This window comes from Watersipora subatra, chromosome 2 (assembly GCF_963576615.1).
Source record: "Watersipora subatra chromosome 2, tzWatSuba1.1, whole genome shotgun sequence".
Lineage (NCBI taxonomy): Eukaryota > Metazoa > Bryozoa > Gymnolaemata > Cheilostomatida > Watersiporidae > Watersipora > Watersipora subatra.
Window position 1 is genome coordinate 8,562,709 of NC_088709.1, and position 16,083 is coordinate 8,578,791.

Here is a 16,083-nt window from a genome sequence, read left to right on the forward strand (position 1 = left end):
TAAGTAAATATATGGACTTGTGACAGTGCTCCGATAACTTGAACGCTCTGATAATTCGAACACTTTTGCTCGGTCCCTTGAAGTTCGAGTTATCCATGTTTGACTGTATAAGGAAATTTGGACTAATACTGAAGGTAGATAGCTGAAATCAGCTACAACAATGTCACACTGAAACGAACTAAAATCATATAATTTTATACCAAATAATTTTTATTGTAATCGTAACAAAACAGACTATATTTAGCTATTACTTGCTAATGATTTCAGTTACATTTAAACACCTTTACATTTTTATTTTTTATCCCAATTTATTTCAACGAAACACTTCTTTCAAATTATGAAGTTTAAAAGTTACAGTTGTTTGACAATGTTTAAAAACCTTTTCAGTTGTTTTTATTTTCTCACTTATATTATTTCAACTAGGCCTACACAAAATATTTTTCTCATGATGGTTTGAAAAAAAGTGAATGGCAAATGTTGTTAGAAGTCAAACACAAATAAATATTTTCTGCCCAACGATTTTTTATCACCCGAACAACGAGCTAGTATTTTAATAAGATACAGGATCACTGATGAATTATAAATAACTTCGTAACAGCTTTTAAAAAGCATTTGCAACGACCAATGAAATGCTTTTTCATTTGCTATATGTATGTGAGTTACCTTCCCAAAAGAAAACATAAATCTCGTAGCATTTTTGGTCAATAATTTCGTACTACCGTATATTGAAAATGAAAACTATTGCCAATAAAATAATATAAGTACGTATAAATAGAGGGTAAAAGCTAGTTCCCATCAGAAAAGTCGTGCGCCCTAGGCATGCGGTATATACGGTAGAAATATCCCATCAGAAAAGTCTCGCTTGTGTTTATGCACGCGTATCTCGGGTACCTGACTATGTTACAGGAACTTAGGTTAAGGAAGCCAGCTAGGCTTTAGAAGAAAAAGTCTATCAGACAGGCTTGCAGGATTATGTAGCTTTCTCAGCTTATTGTAACTTTTTTAGCTTATTGAGGCCCCTAAGTATATACATGTATATACAAGGGTGAATTGAATAGCATTCTTTTTCCTGCTTCAAGCTAGTGAAGACGTGGTGAGTGCTTATAAAACACTCGCAACAACCCGCTTTATTTTCTCACTCCTTTCTTGCGCGTAGTTGTTTGAGAAAATAAATAACCATGATCTGTTTGGAATAGTGCATCATCTTCATTTTGCTGCTAGCTCAACCTGAGTTGAGTAGTTGCTGAGTGGAGTCTTGTTGTAAATTGATGAAACAACCACAACAACCTGTGCATCACTAGCATGTATATAAACCCCTGTTTGGCTCGTGTACAGGCTAGTACATCCCAGAAAAAGAACACAAAGTTCGGCATCATTGTTATTGAACTTTGTGTTCTCTTTTCGTGGTGTGCTGGTTTTTCTGTGTGTTCTTGTTTATTAGGCCTATTTACCACAAGAATTATTTTATTACGAAATATTTGCGTTAATATCCCAAACTCCCAACCCTTTATCTCTTTGTGAGTATTGTCATTTGTTGTGTGAGAAGTTGAGTGTGATGGAAAATTGTACATTGTGACTGTCTAGATTTATTAAGACGGAAGGTTGGCTTAAATCTCAGTCAATCATAATTATCACAGGTCTAGCCAAAACAAGGAATAATATTATTACTAGCTACAAGTGAGTACAGTGTATCATATTTATACCGTGCATAACATTGCTAATTTACTTGAAACAACCGCAACTGTACTTTGTGCCTTTTTTCCTGTCGGCATCACCCTTTAAAACAAGATGACATGGGTCAGTAGATATGCAGTAGACCTAGATCTTTCTTAGTAGCAGTCGAAACCAATTACCGGTATTACTTCCTAAAGTTCTGTTACATTACTCATTCTGTTTATTTACAGCTTAAAGACGGTGGCTACTCCATTACGGTGTATACTGTATGTGCATTCGGCAATTCAGGTGATCTCCAAAAATACATAAAAGAATATGAGCTGAGACACAAGGTGAAATATGTGGTCAAGCAGCCAGACAAGAGCTTTACTGTCCTACTCAATGCCGGTATGCTCTGAGACTGTGGTTAATTACAAGTTAAAACATGTTACATTTATATGTGTATATACATTTAAACAAGTTTAAATGTATATACATATATATATATAATGGTCAATCAGGCCTACGCAGGCTAGCATTGAGTCTTGAGTTACATATTTTGTAGCATATCTAGCAAGTGTGATTGATCAGCTTTCTGTTTTTATTTAGTGATATTACAATAGGTTTTTTAGTTTAGATACTAATAGCAAATGAATCATTGGACCCTTGAAAGATGACACAAAGTATGTATTTATATATATAAAGGTTTATATATAAACAAACTTTGCTTGTTTGCGGTGCTCTAATTTTTTGTTTGATCAACCTTTTCAGTGCAGGGTTTTGCAAAGAGGTCAAGGCGTTCCATTGGAAAGATCCTAAGTACGATTGTTGTTTTGAAGATAATGTTATGCAAACATGGCCAAGATATCAACATAAGGAAGAAATAGCCATACAAAGTTCAAGTGAGTGACATATCTTCATGCATAAGGGGATGGCATACTGCACTCACGATAGATATCAATTATAGCAATGCTAATTTTCTACATGTATCAGACTGGTCTGTTATTCTTGCCAAAATTATATATATTTTGTTAATATAGGATATGAATTCCTACTTTTTGTTTTTTCGGCGTAATCTTGGCATCTGCTTAACTCAGTAAACTCATGCTTCGTTGTGTCATATAGAATATATATTTTTAACTGTGTTGCAGATGAGATATTGTGGCTCATGAGTCGAACAAGAGGTTGAGTGAGCACCAGCTAAGACCTATGATATCGTTATCAACAACTACATCTTCTTACTGGACAGTATCTACAAATTTTTTTTGTTTGCATATATGCGAAATCAATTACTTTAAATTGAATATGCATGTTAGGCCAGCGTAACTGACACAAGATCTGTGTTATATTTACATTGTCTTAGATATGAAGAGGAGGGGCTCATTCACTACCTCACTCATAGAAAAGCTTGAAATTGAAATATGAATAAATCTATAAACAAGTATTGGTATATCTCTCAACATATGTACACTAGAAAAACATAAAAAGTATTAGACATACCACGCTGATGGTCCCTGGTGCTTATCAGCCGTGATGGAAAGAGGAAAAAATCACCTCCCTTATCACACAAATGAGATGTTACAAAATATAAACAAACAATACCTGTTGACACAAGCAAAATTAAAACTTCATCATGACTATATAGAACAAGTTGATACATCTTTATACCTACTGTATGCCATAACGTAAATCATACATCATGTATGTAAAAAAAACCTAACCTAAAGGATCACACCTACATCGCCATTCATGATCTAGAGCAACAGTGAAATGGTCAAAATCTGTATGTTTCATAATTATGCACCGGCGGTGAAACCACTCATTGCAACTGCCACACAATATCATCTCTCCGCAGGCAAGCCCAAATCGATGTTGTCATGAGGCCTTCGACATGCGCAGAATATCTAAAATAAACATAGGTTGGCTTGCTAACAGAATGATAGAAAAGCCGATGACAGAAATTTTAATGTAACACCAATCACATTCAATTTGAGCATAGTACCTGTTGGAAGAGAAAGTGTGTGAAGTGAGTCACGATTATGTGGAGCACCCTGGTGAGACCGTTGTTGGTCTTGTAGTGTGAAAAGTTTTGCTTGAAAGGGTTGTTGATGTGTTCGATGCCGTTGTTGGTGCGTACACTAAACAGAGATCTATCACGCCTATAACACTCCATCCGCTTCTACAATAATACATAAATGAACTGATATAAACTTAAGATCAAAATAATTCATTGAGCTTGTCTGTATGGAGGCTATTCCTCAACATTGTCTTAGACCCAAAGGACCTCAACGGATTATGTTATATTGTATGTGGACAGAAAATTCAATAAGAAGCGGTGCATGCTCAAAACTTTTTGAAACATGTCAATTATACTGTTAATTAAAATACAGAAACATTAATTATGCCAATTACTGATACAAAAAGCTGATGTGAATTTTCAGTTTTTTTCTATAATTTTACCTTGGGCATATTCTCACTCATCCACTGGTTTAGGAAGTACTCTTGTATCTTGAGAGATTTGGAATTTGCCCACCAGTCAGACCCCTCTAAAGCTGCCTTTGATGAGACATACTGCTCCGTTCTGAAATATGAAAAAAACAACTAGATGCACTAGAATCAACTCTTGTATTCTTTTACGAAAAGAGTGCATGGGACATGAGCCCGAACTTCATACACTGCTATTACTTTATTAGATAGATTTATTGTGTACATAGGACATGAGGAGACAAACCTAGACTGCAATTTTCCTTGGTGATGCGAGTATGATCTGTCGTTCTTCTTCTCCGATTTCATTTTCTCTTCTTTTCAACTGTCTGTCCCAGGTCTGCTCACGATGGAATGCACACAGTAGAACTTTGCTTTCTAAAAAAGTTCAAGAGCATAAATCGGAAGCTTGAAATGTATTCATTTAGGTCATTTTATTATTTACTTGATCATTTTTTGATATTGGTTTATGAAGTGTGATGCCACATTAGTGAGTCTCAGACCTACAATAGTATATGTCACAACACTGACAGCCCGACGTATCATTTTTCTAAAAACCAGCGCAACTTGACATTCTTCTAAAAGTACATATACAGTACATGCATATCTTGACAATCTGCATACCTACATCTACACATACACCTATCACTAAGCTTTTTTCTTTTAGCTGAGTCATTATAGTTTAAAGATGCATTAAAAAAGGTTATTACCTGGAAAGAGGTGTTCAAGAGCAGACATCACTGCCTGAGCATAATCTATGAACCAGGACCTTGGCGATCATACTGGATTCCATTTCCTCCCGATACTCAAAGCCTCCTGAATAGCTCCTCGAGTCTCATCCATTGTTGCCAATGTAGCAGCAACCTGTGTAAAATTGAAAAGCTTTCTTCATTGTTGAAGATGTACAACTAGTGTGCATGTAGTGAGATATCAATTTTGACACAAGTACATTTCATCACAAAATAGAGTGGCCTCATCGAGATGCTGCAATAAAGGTGGAAATTTGGTTTTAGACAATGTGAACCATCAGAAGAAACAAGACTTTAATACGATCAGTTACCCACATGATCAACCCACTTCAATATTTACCGGTCCTAGTTAGAAGACTGACTTATATGGCTGTATTACCTAGTAGCCAGCATTGGTTTACACCGCAACGAAGAAGAGATATACAGCAAACTCTTACAGTTGTCTCATATGTCGCATCCAAACAACATAGCTCATCACCATAGCGCTTCAGTAGATGACGTTGGTCTGGTGTGGTGCACAAGCAGAAAGCGATGTGAGCCTCTTACATAGTCTGAAGTAAAATTGACCTTCAATGTCTCTTTAACCATCTTTCTACCAGAGTGGCGCAGTTATCTTGGTCACTGCTGCTACCCCTATAAGGACGATGGTAACTGGTAAAAATCTACATACACCGTACATATATTACGCCTAGTTATCAGCACAAATTAATTTGGTCATGAACACATTCAGAAAGAAAATTATCAATCATGCGGGTTTTAGACATTGTCAAGAAAACTTCATGCAAACATCCAATGATAATCTCAGCTGTGGAATGAATACTACTTAAATTCAATACTAACATCATGGAAGAGCTTGCGATTGGCAATGTCACGATCTGTAGGCCAATATATTCTATTAGATCTGTCAGGAAGGGCATCCTTGAACTTGGTTTAAGATATTCCAGTACATGTGGCTTCATCTCGGATAGAAAATTAACCCATTAATGAAAATGATGCACTATGAATTTTCAATAAACAATCGTTTTTCATTATTTTCTCAACCGAGTACTCGTGGCGTGGGGATGAGAAAGGAATATGTTCGCGGGTTGTAGCGAGTTAAAGCGGAAAAGAGACTTTTCTGATGGGAAAGAAAAACTACCGTATATACCGCATGCCTAGAGCGCACGACTTTTCTGATGGGAACTAGCTTTTACCTAAATAGAGACGTCGATGACAAAAACTCTCAAATAGATGTAAAACCAAGTGCAAAAGCAATTATGAGGAATAAAAAAATGTAGGCTCTTTGACACTGTAAAAAGCAAATATTAATTTGGTTTTCCAATGCATCAAGCGCCTGTTTCTCTACCTTTGGTTTCTGAAAAAGTAATGTACTCTTACTAAAGGTTATTCAGTGCTCCGAACGTTTGACGTTCAGAAAACATGCGCGATCGTGAAGCTCCGAGATCTGATTTGGCTCATTATGATGTCAAGGTGAAGCTCATCGTAGACAGTAACTTGTTAAGAAAAGTCGCGCCATCAAAACCGGAAACAGTTAGATTGTTTCCAAAAAACCGCGTCCAATACTTTTACACAATCTTTAATGATGAGACCACCACTTAAAAACTTACAGACCGACCAAAATAATTTACAGTAGCTTTAAAATAGATTGCAATGTTAAATTATGTTATATACCATTTAAAAAAAACTCCTTACTGTTGTATAAATCAATGTACTCACATGTACTGATGTGAAGCTGTTGTATGGAAATACTTCGAAAACAAGATACCAGCAGGGAATGTAAAGAGACATTAAAAGATTAAACATCAATCTTGAAACTGCTGCGTCAACACCACGTCAACACCGCCAAAGGAATTTGGAATACAATTACATCTACCAACCATGACCAAGCACAACCAAAGATAACTGAGCTTACCCTGAGTCAGCACTTTTCCATTACATAACACAGTGCCAATCAATGTTATGCAATCCCAGTTTCAAGACACAGATATAGCGCTAATCAGATGACGGCTCAGAGACAGCGTTCCCTCCAATGGACTTGCTCCTACAACACAAAGATATAATACGAACATTATACGTACCGTCCTCAGGCTATCCTGAATGCCTATAAAAGCTAACAATTTCTAGTAGCTCATTCTCTTTTGACAGTGACAACTTGTAGACGTACAAGCCGAGCTTAAGGGCAGATACAGCTGTTGGCGTAAGAGATTATTTCACTTAGTTTCATTGATTGCTATCTACCTTATATTTTAGAATTTTGCTACTTGTGTATTAGGCTTTGGTTCATAATAATAAAAGATATTTTGATTGCTATACCAAACATCTGAGAGTTAACATAGTTGAGACTTGCACAAAGATCTGAGTCAAGTTCCATACTCATACTATTAGCAACCATTGAATAAACAATTAGGCTTACCTAGCCTAATTAACCACAACAAGCATAGTCTAGATTGAAGTAGAACTTGTGGTTATTAATCATTGATGTTAGTGTGGTATTCAAGTAAATCAAATTACCTAGAAACCCATATAACATTTTTGGTGGAGGTGCCTTATCGGTCACCAACCTTTCGCATAGCTAAGTGGGTATCCCTCAAACGCTTTTAAATCTTTCGTAACACTCTCATAATATTTCGTAGCGCTTATCATAGATCTAACATCTCCATCTCTATTCATATCTGGTTGCTTGACTATCTAGAATATTTTATTTTGGTCACTATATTCTACTGGGCAGGTAGATAATTAACATATCTATTGTGGGACTAATTACAAAGTCCATGTTAGCTGAGATTTGGTGACTAATCTAGGTATATCTTTTAGTCAAAGCATAACCTTTCGTAACACTTTCGTAATATTTCGTAGCGCTTACCATAGATCTAACATCTCCATCTCTATTCATATCTGGTTGCTTGACTATCTAGAATATTTTATTTTGGTCACTATATTCTACTGGGCAGGTAGATAATTAACATATCTATTGTGGGACTAATTACAAAGTCCATGTTAGCTGAGGTTTGGTGACTAATCTAGGTATATCTTTTAGCCAAAGCATAACCTTCGTAACATCTTCATTATACTTGCGCAGCGCTTAATTACAGCCTATATTGGGATTGGCCACCTACTTACATACTACTCATAGGCTTGAGGATCCTAATCTATTTTAAGAAAATCTGAGGTCAGATTTACATTTGCCTAGGAGAAAACAACTAATTCATAATTTCTGACTGTTTCGGTTTGCAGGGAAATTACAATTACATATACGCGTTCATTTTATAATTTCTGACTGTTTCGGTTTGCAGGGGAATTATACATACCTTTATCTACTTTTCTGACTGTTTCGGTTTGCAGGGAAAGCATAGATCTGTTTAAACAATTTAATAAGCCGCGCGCCTTCACTTTACATTGCCATAGTGTCCATAATTTCTGACTGTTTCGGTTTGCAGGGAAATTACAATTACATAGCCGCGTGCCTTTCATAATTTCTGACTGTTTCGGTTTGCAGGGAAATTATAGCCGCGTGCCTATAACTTCTGACTGTTTCGGTTTGCAGGGAAGTTATACATACATAGTTCACAGCTGAGCACTGTTACCACTATACTATATGCTTCTGACTGTTTCGCTCCAGGGCAAACATAGATCAGAACTTCATACACGTACAATTTCACACATTTCTTAGGACACTCACTACCTTATCTACCTTTCTGACTGTTTCGGTTTGCAGGGAAAGCATAGATCTATTTATACATTGGCAACTTCTTATGTACGTGCAATTCTGCAGATTCATCCAGTCACACGCTCACACTTATTCTATCTATAACTTCTGACTGTTTCGGTTTGCAGGGAAGTTATACATATTAGTGACTGTAGATACACAAGAGCTCTAGGTTATTACACCTAACATTTACATACGTATAAGGCCTAACAAAAATAATACACCGGTTATAATTAAGTTACATCAGCTTGACTTTTAGACAAGCACACTACTATCAGAAACTTAAACTCGAGTATAAACTTTCAACTAGATACTAATATAGTGCACAGACTACACATAACTCTAGACATATTTTAGACAAGATACTGAACTGACAACTTATAACTTATAACAACGACTGACTGCATTCATAATGCTCACCACATGCTAACATCTATATTTCCTTGACAGGTACAGCGTGCCGTATCGTTTTTTTTTCTAATCTCAGATAGTGGCTGATTGATTACCTACTTTGATCAAACACATCATTCATTCGTTCATTTAACCTTGAAAAAAAAACTAAATGTAGCCACTGTATGATATAAATGGCGTGCTAACTTCATGTAATGAAAATTGACTTTTGAATTTTTTAGGATAGACTTTATTGTGAAATAGACACGGCACATACCAGAAAACGAACTCATTTAAAACTGTTAACTTCTATTATGACTTTCTATTTTTTTGGATAAGACAGGTTAGTGATGAACACAGATGCTTGGAATTTCTTTCTGTAGGTAGCTCCAGCACTGGAGAATGAAAAAGTTCTTACACACAACTGAGTCATGCGTATTATAATATTTATTTTGAGATTTTAGAATTCCAAAAGGCACGCCAATTTTTACTACAATGTTATGTGAAGTTTCTATTTCAAGATTTAGCTTTCTTTCCTGACCATGAGACCAATGACTACCCGCCGCTTACAACCACCCATACATACCGACATACGGGAGGACCCGTTTACTTTGCCAAGGGAGACGCAATACAAACACCAGTACAATAATACGCGATCTCGAAAGGACAATTGACACTCGCATATATCACCAGGCAAACTAACAACCATTTACTTCTACTACTAACACATACCTTATTGCTTTAAAAAAAAAATTATGCTTTGCTCTTAACATCTTTATGGTTTTGGATTTATTCATGGTTTTTGGTTTTACGAATTATTATATAATTTTTTTTATTAACTCGGGTATATGGGTTTTAAACATCTTAATTCTAACTATAATTTTATAACTTCATTTTATATATTCTGCTTATTTTACTACCGTTACGCCAACAGCAACGTTACTACGGAATACCGATATGAGGACATATCGTTCTTTAACAGCGGGAGAAATGTTGTATGGAAATACTTCGAAAACAAGATACCAGCAGGGAATGTAAAGAGACATTAAAAGATTAAACATCAATCTTGAAACTGCTGCGTCAACACCACGTCAACACCGCCAAAGGAATTTGGAATACAATTACATCTACCAACCATGACCAAGCACAACCAAAGATAACTGAGCTTACCCTGAGTCAGCACTTTTCCATTACATAACACAGTGCCAATCAATGTTATGCAATCCCAGTTTCAAGACACAGATATAGCGCTAATCAGATGACGGCTCAGAGACAGCGTTCCCTCCAATGGACTTGCTCCTACAACACAAAGATATAATACGAACATTATACGTACCGTCCTCAGGCTATCCTGAATGCCTATAAAAGCTAACAATTTCTAGTAGCTCATCCTCTTTTGACAGTGACAACTTGTAGACGTACAAGCCGAGCTTAAGGGCAGATACAGCTGTTGGCGTAAGAGATTATTTCACTTAGTTTCATTGATTGCTATCTACCTTATATTTTAGCATTTTGCTACTTGTGTATTAGGCTTTGGTTCATAATAATAAAAGATATTTTGATTGCTATACCAAACATCTGAGAGTTAACATAGTTGAGACTTGCACAAAGATCTGAGTCAAGTTCCATACTCATACTATTAGCAACCATTGAATAAACAATTAGGCTTACCTAGCCTAATTAACCACAACAAGCATAGTCTAGATTGAAGTAGAACTTGTGGTTATTAATCATTGATGTTAGTGTGGTATTCAAGTAAATCAAATTACCTAGAAACCCATATAACAAAGCTGAAGAAGAAGCCTCTGTCTTTCGTTACACTGCCTTATATCCTCTCCTATACTGCCTTACACTAGCTTATCTAATAGCTTTACCCACTAGCTTTATCCAGCTTTATGCACTCACCGTAATTACCAAGACCACCTGTACTGCCTTGAGCTCAGACACCAATATACCAATATACACCAACAAATCCCATAATACAACATGCCCTTTCTTTTTTTTCTCTTTGTTTTGGGCCACTCCATCACTACCAACAAGCAGACATAGTAACTTACCTTACTTGTGTTGCTCGTTACCTGACTCTGTTAGGGCAGTCTCTATAGGCTATGCCTCTGGCTTGTCTGACCCTGTGCCACCGTCAAAAGTACTCTTCTCGCTACTGCCAGCTCCATTGCCAGTCTGCACTGGCTTTTCCATCACCCTGACCTCCGCCGCTTCCAATACTTTTACCGTGACCACTGTCGCTACCAACACTACTTCCATCAACGTCTCCAACACTACTTCCACCAACGTCTCCAACACTACTTCCACCAACGTCTCCAACACTACTTCCACCAACCCTGATTAGCCCAGAGTCTTTTGGTTGGGTCAGTAATGACTCCTCAACCTCATCTCCGTCTCTTTCGTCTTTACCTCGCTCTCTCCAGTAAGAGGCAGGCTCGACAGGCTTCCTGTGGGAGGTCTCCACCTGGGCCGTAACCGGCTGCACAGGGGATGGCACCACAGAGCTGGAAGTTGGCATAGGCCCAGACCTATCTAGCTCGACCTCACCTGCAACCAGTGCAGGTCTGCTACCAGCAATTCTTTTCTGAACCTCGGCTAACTCCTGCACCACTACCCCGAATGCCTTGACATTTTCCAATTCTACGGCTGCTGTCTCCCGTTTGGCTTTCAGCTTAGCCAATTTCTCCTTCGACTTCCTCCGCACTTCCCTTTCCTCTCTTTCAATCTCTGCTACCTTTTTCTCATGACCTTCTCTGTCTAACATTCCATTGCTGGATACCTCGGCTAAAAAAGAGCAAACCTTTTCCATTACAGACGCTGGTTCAGCTACTTTCTCAGCACCTTCCCTTACCTCATCGTGACTGTGTTCTCTATCATACCCCATAAACACTTGCACATCTCTGTTGCCTTGGGCTGTCCCCCGTTGACTACCAATTTCTACGTATTCGCTACTCTTCACTCCCTTGGTTTTACAAGTTCACCAATCTTGACCTGTGTGACCTTTCTTAACTTCGCTCTCTTTGTCGGACTTATTTGTCAGGTTTTGCAACTTGACATCATCTGAAACATAACTTGACCCAGCAATAATGGTTCTCGACGGAAACGGCTTAACTGGCTTAATACTTCTACACTCCCTTACAGACTCAAACTTACTTTTGCATAACGCGTTTACAACAGCAAATAATTTAAGCTGCTTCAACTCAGTTATGCCCAAGAAGTTTGTTCTCAATCCTTTCACCACATGAACTTCAGCATCCATATGCCTGTCTTTACTTTCCAAATGAACTATTACACTTCCAACCACTTAACTCACTACCATCAGCAGTTTCCAAAACTGTCGACAGTTTTTTTAATCATTAGTTCAACTTATTGGCTGTTGCCTCGGTTAATATTGACACCTCAGCTCCAGTATCAAACGTAAACTCTACATTTACTCCATTAACTTCTAAATACTGCACAATTCTCTGGCCTAGTCAACTGTCATTTTCATATTTATCCCTCAAACCAGAGAATCTAACACTTCTGCCCTTACTATTATCCCGGTACCTTTCATCATACCGACTCGTCTCGTGCCTCTCCTTGTACCGGTCCCCCTCAAGCCTACCTATACTATTGTCCCTGTATCTACTCAACTTGTCTCTCATCTCACGGGGGCTTTCTCGGCCCCTGTACCTCTCCCTACTACTATCCCTGACACCATATCGCTCATAGCTATTATCCCGACTGTCTCCTGACCTCCTGCTACCACCTCGCCTGTCATAACCTACATCTCTCCTATCCCTACAATAACGAGATACATGTCCTCGCTGTCCACAACAAAAACATTTAATGGAGGGACAACTCCTCATCTCATGGCCACTACGTTTGCAATTGTAGCATACTCTATTTTCACTGCCTTCTCTACTCCTTGCTCTATATCTAGAGACATGCCTCTCCCTGCTATTATCTCTATACTTCCTACTGTCACTGTCCTTGTTATACTCCCGGCCTCTTGTCCCATATCTACTAGTATCGTGCTCCTCACTACCATAATACCCTCTACTACTCTTAAGGCTACCCCTAGGGGAAGATCTACCTGCTGAATCATAACTTCTATCTCTATCATTACTCCCATACTGCACTCGACGATCAAACTCTGATATCTTTTCTACTTCTCTCTTAACCTCACTCTTTAAATCGGTACTTCTACCCTCATTTCTCAAAAACCTATCCAAGTTGTTGGCCATTTCACAAGCCCTCAATGCCTCCTGCAATAATGCCCAAGTAAGATTGGCATTCTTCATTAGATCTCTGCTTACTTCTCTATCTCTCAACCCGTTAACCGCCACTATAAGGGCAAACCTTACCCTATCATTATTGTTAGTCACCTCTGCATGTCTGCTCAAACTCTCTACCCGTTGTAAATATTCTTTATCACTTTCTCCAAGTGCCTGCCTAACCGTCAGAAACTTATGCCCCTTTACGAACATACTCTCTTGTCTACCATAATAATCCTGCAAAACCTCCACTGCCCCTTGATAAGTAGAATTTACACTATCTACGTTAAATCCTGCACCCCTCAATACTTCTCTACCACTGTGCTCAATAGTGGCACCAACCTAGCTCTACCTCTCATAATAGGTACTCTATTGCCATCTTCATCATTTACATAACCTCTCCTCTCGACAGCACTCTCAATACACAAATTCATCTCCTCTATAAATCTCTCCCACGACCCATCACCGTGCTCACTAAACACCAGCTTCGGAAAACCACTCTCCATCTCTACCCAACACAATATATCTCTCGCCACAATTTACTCTACCCCACTCGTATAAAATTAATGTAATTCTCACCTCCGAATACGTGATAAATATTTACACCTCACCAACACCGCTACTTCACCGCTACAACACCTCACAAAACCACCCTACCTCACGTCACCTCACCTGCACGCCCGTGAAAGGGTCTAATCAACCGTTAAACTAAACCCGTAACCAGAAGAATGTTCGCTAATGATAACACAAAAAGAAAAAAAATCAGAATTTTGTCAACTGCACCATGTTGTATAAATCAATGTACTCACATGTACTGATGCGAAGATGAAGAAGAAGCCTCTGTCTTTCGTTACACTGCCTTATATCCTCCCCTATACTGCCTTACACTAGCTTATTTACTAGCTTTACCCACTAGCTTTATCCAGCTTTATGCACTCACCGTAATTACCAAGACCACCTGTACTGCCTTGAGCTCAGACACCAATATAGCTTGAGCCTAACAAATCCCATAATATAACACTTACAAGCTGATTCTAATGTTTTTTTTTCAATTTATAGCAAGATAACCCTTTTGAAATTCTATTAAAAGCACAAGCCTTTTGTAATATTGCCTAGAGCTTACTGGATCTTCAATTTTCATAGGTTTCATATCTGAAACGTATAAAAATTGAAGCTTGTTTATGAAAGTCTGGCTTGCGTTTCTGAAGTAAATGTATGTTTTGATGGCTGGGTAAAAATCGAGCTGCTGCTAAGCATTCAATTGATACAAAAAATGTTTAATGTGCGTTTTTAGATTAACACAGTTAACCGTAGTTGACGGTGCTATGAAGTATTAATGCAAAGCCTGCATCTGTAAAAATTCAGTTTATTGAACTTGCTGAGCTAATAATACAAATGTTACAACTGTCTGTGTTGTTGCATCAAGCTGAGCTAATAATAAGTGCTCAAAGGTTTGAACAGTCTGTGTTCCTACATCAGTTGTAGCATTGTGAATGGCATGCTCTCAGAAAAATAGTCTTAGCCATATATTAATAAGCAGCCAAGTAAAATACAGAAAATTTTAAAATAACATAACATGGCAGAAGCAAGTTATTATGATAATGCTAAAAGAATTACCAAAAAGGGGTTATGTTATGTACGTATTAAACTGAAAACTATCCAAAACTGCAGATTAAATATATTTATATGGCAGAGAAACAAATTCCAACTGAGTGATCTGGCAGAAATGATACATGTATGTATATATAAGAAACAGAAAGCGGTATGGTTGATTAAACTTATTCCCACAATAAATGGGACAGCTCCCCATAAACACTGTCCAATTTACCCATTGATTGCCCACTTTTTACAATTGTTATATATCAGGAAAACCACCTTTCTTGCAGGACAATCTAGATTTTTGCATGAGTATATATACCGGAAAACCTCTAACTGAACGCCATGGCGATCTATTGTTCAACCCTCCTCTATAGTGGCGGTCACGTGGCGTTCAAATAAAAGCTGGCATTGTATTTTTTAAAAGGCTCGTCAGAATTTTCGGAAAATAAATTTAGCACTATTACGGACAAAACGAATGTCACTCATAGTATGCTTTTTTTTCCGGTAGAACGATATTAAACCTTTTGGATGCATTAAATCTGCTAACTTACCTCCAACTTGTCAAAGATATCTTAATAAATATGCATCATGAAATATCTCTACCAGTTGATGTCCACTGCTTGCAATTGGCCTGCAATGATATTATAGCCGGTGTCCTTTGCAATTTGTTGGCATTTTCAATTTTTATTTCTTAATAAATTTAAAAACTAATTTTTATCTTATATCTATACTAGCTGTGCTACCCGGCCTTCCCTGGGTAATAAAAGTCTTTGGACAGAAAATTGATTTGTATTTAACATATCACAACATTTGCCATTCTAACTTTCACACTACACATCATGAGAGAAATGTTTTGTCACAACTTAAAAGTAATAATTTTGTCAAAAAATAAAAGTAACTGTAAAGGTTTTCAAACTAGGTCAAACAACTGTAACTTTCAAACTTCATATTACGAGGAAAAGGTTTTGTGCACGACAACTAAATTAAAAATAAATAAAACAACTGTGAAGGTTTTTAAACAACTGAAAGTTTAAAGTTCCATAACTTGAAAGAAGTGTTTTGTTGAAATAACTTAGAAGGAAAATAAAAATGTAAAGGTGTTTAAATGTAAATGTGAACTCATTAGAGAGTAATGGCTAAATATATTCTATTTCACTACGATTACAATCAAAAATTATGTGGTATACAATTATATGATTTCAGTTTATTTCAGTGTTGGCATGCAAAAATTGGCACGCAA

General features: G+C 37.4%; 2 protein-coding genes and 1 long non-coding RNA gene across 4 annotated transcripts in view; 1 reads left to right on the forward strand and 2 right to left on the reverse strand.

The window, feature by feature from the left end:
- Window positions 1–16,083, reverse strand: part of LOC137386775 (zinc finger protein 271-like) — an 87,877-nt gene that overhangs the window by 32,500 nt on the left and 39,294 nt on the right. The gene's annotated exons all lie outside the window — the stretch shown is intronic.
- On the forward strand, window positions 935–2,543 carry LOC137386802 (uncharacterized). The gene is made up of 3 exons (XR_010977839.1): window positions 935–1,093; window positions 1,905–2,061; window positions 2,425–2,543. It is a non-coding gene; the product is annotated as an uncharacterized lncRNA (long non-coding RNA).
- LOC137386799 (uncharacterized) lies at window positions 3,402–5,934 on the reverse strand. 2 transcript variants are annotated; one of them, XM_068072946.1, is made up of 6 exons: window positions 5,727–5,934; window positions 4,848–5,519; window positions 4,385–4,515; window positions 4,114–4,234; window positions 3,656–3,832; window positions 3,402–3,557 (listed from the first exon to the last, which is right to left on the reverse strand). In XM_068072946.1, exons 3-6 carry the CDS (start codon window positions 4,444–4,446, stop codon window positions 3,495–3,497), a joined length of 423 nt encoding a protein of 140 aa, XP_067929047.1. In that variant the 5' UTR covers window positions 4,447–4,515; window positions 4,848–5,519; window positions 5,727–5,934; the 3' UTR covers window positions 3,402–3,494. The 2 variants fall into 2 exon arrangements, with proteins under 2 accessions (XP_067929047.1, XP_067929048.1); XM_068072947.1 differs by having other exon boundaries at window positions 3,402–3,581.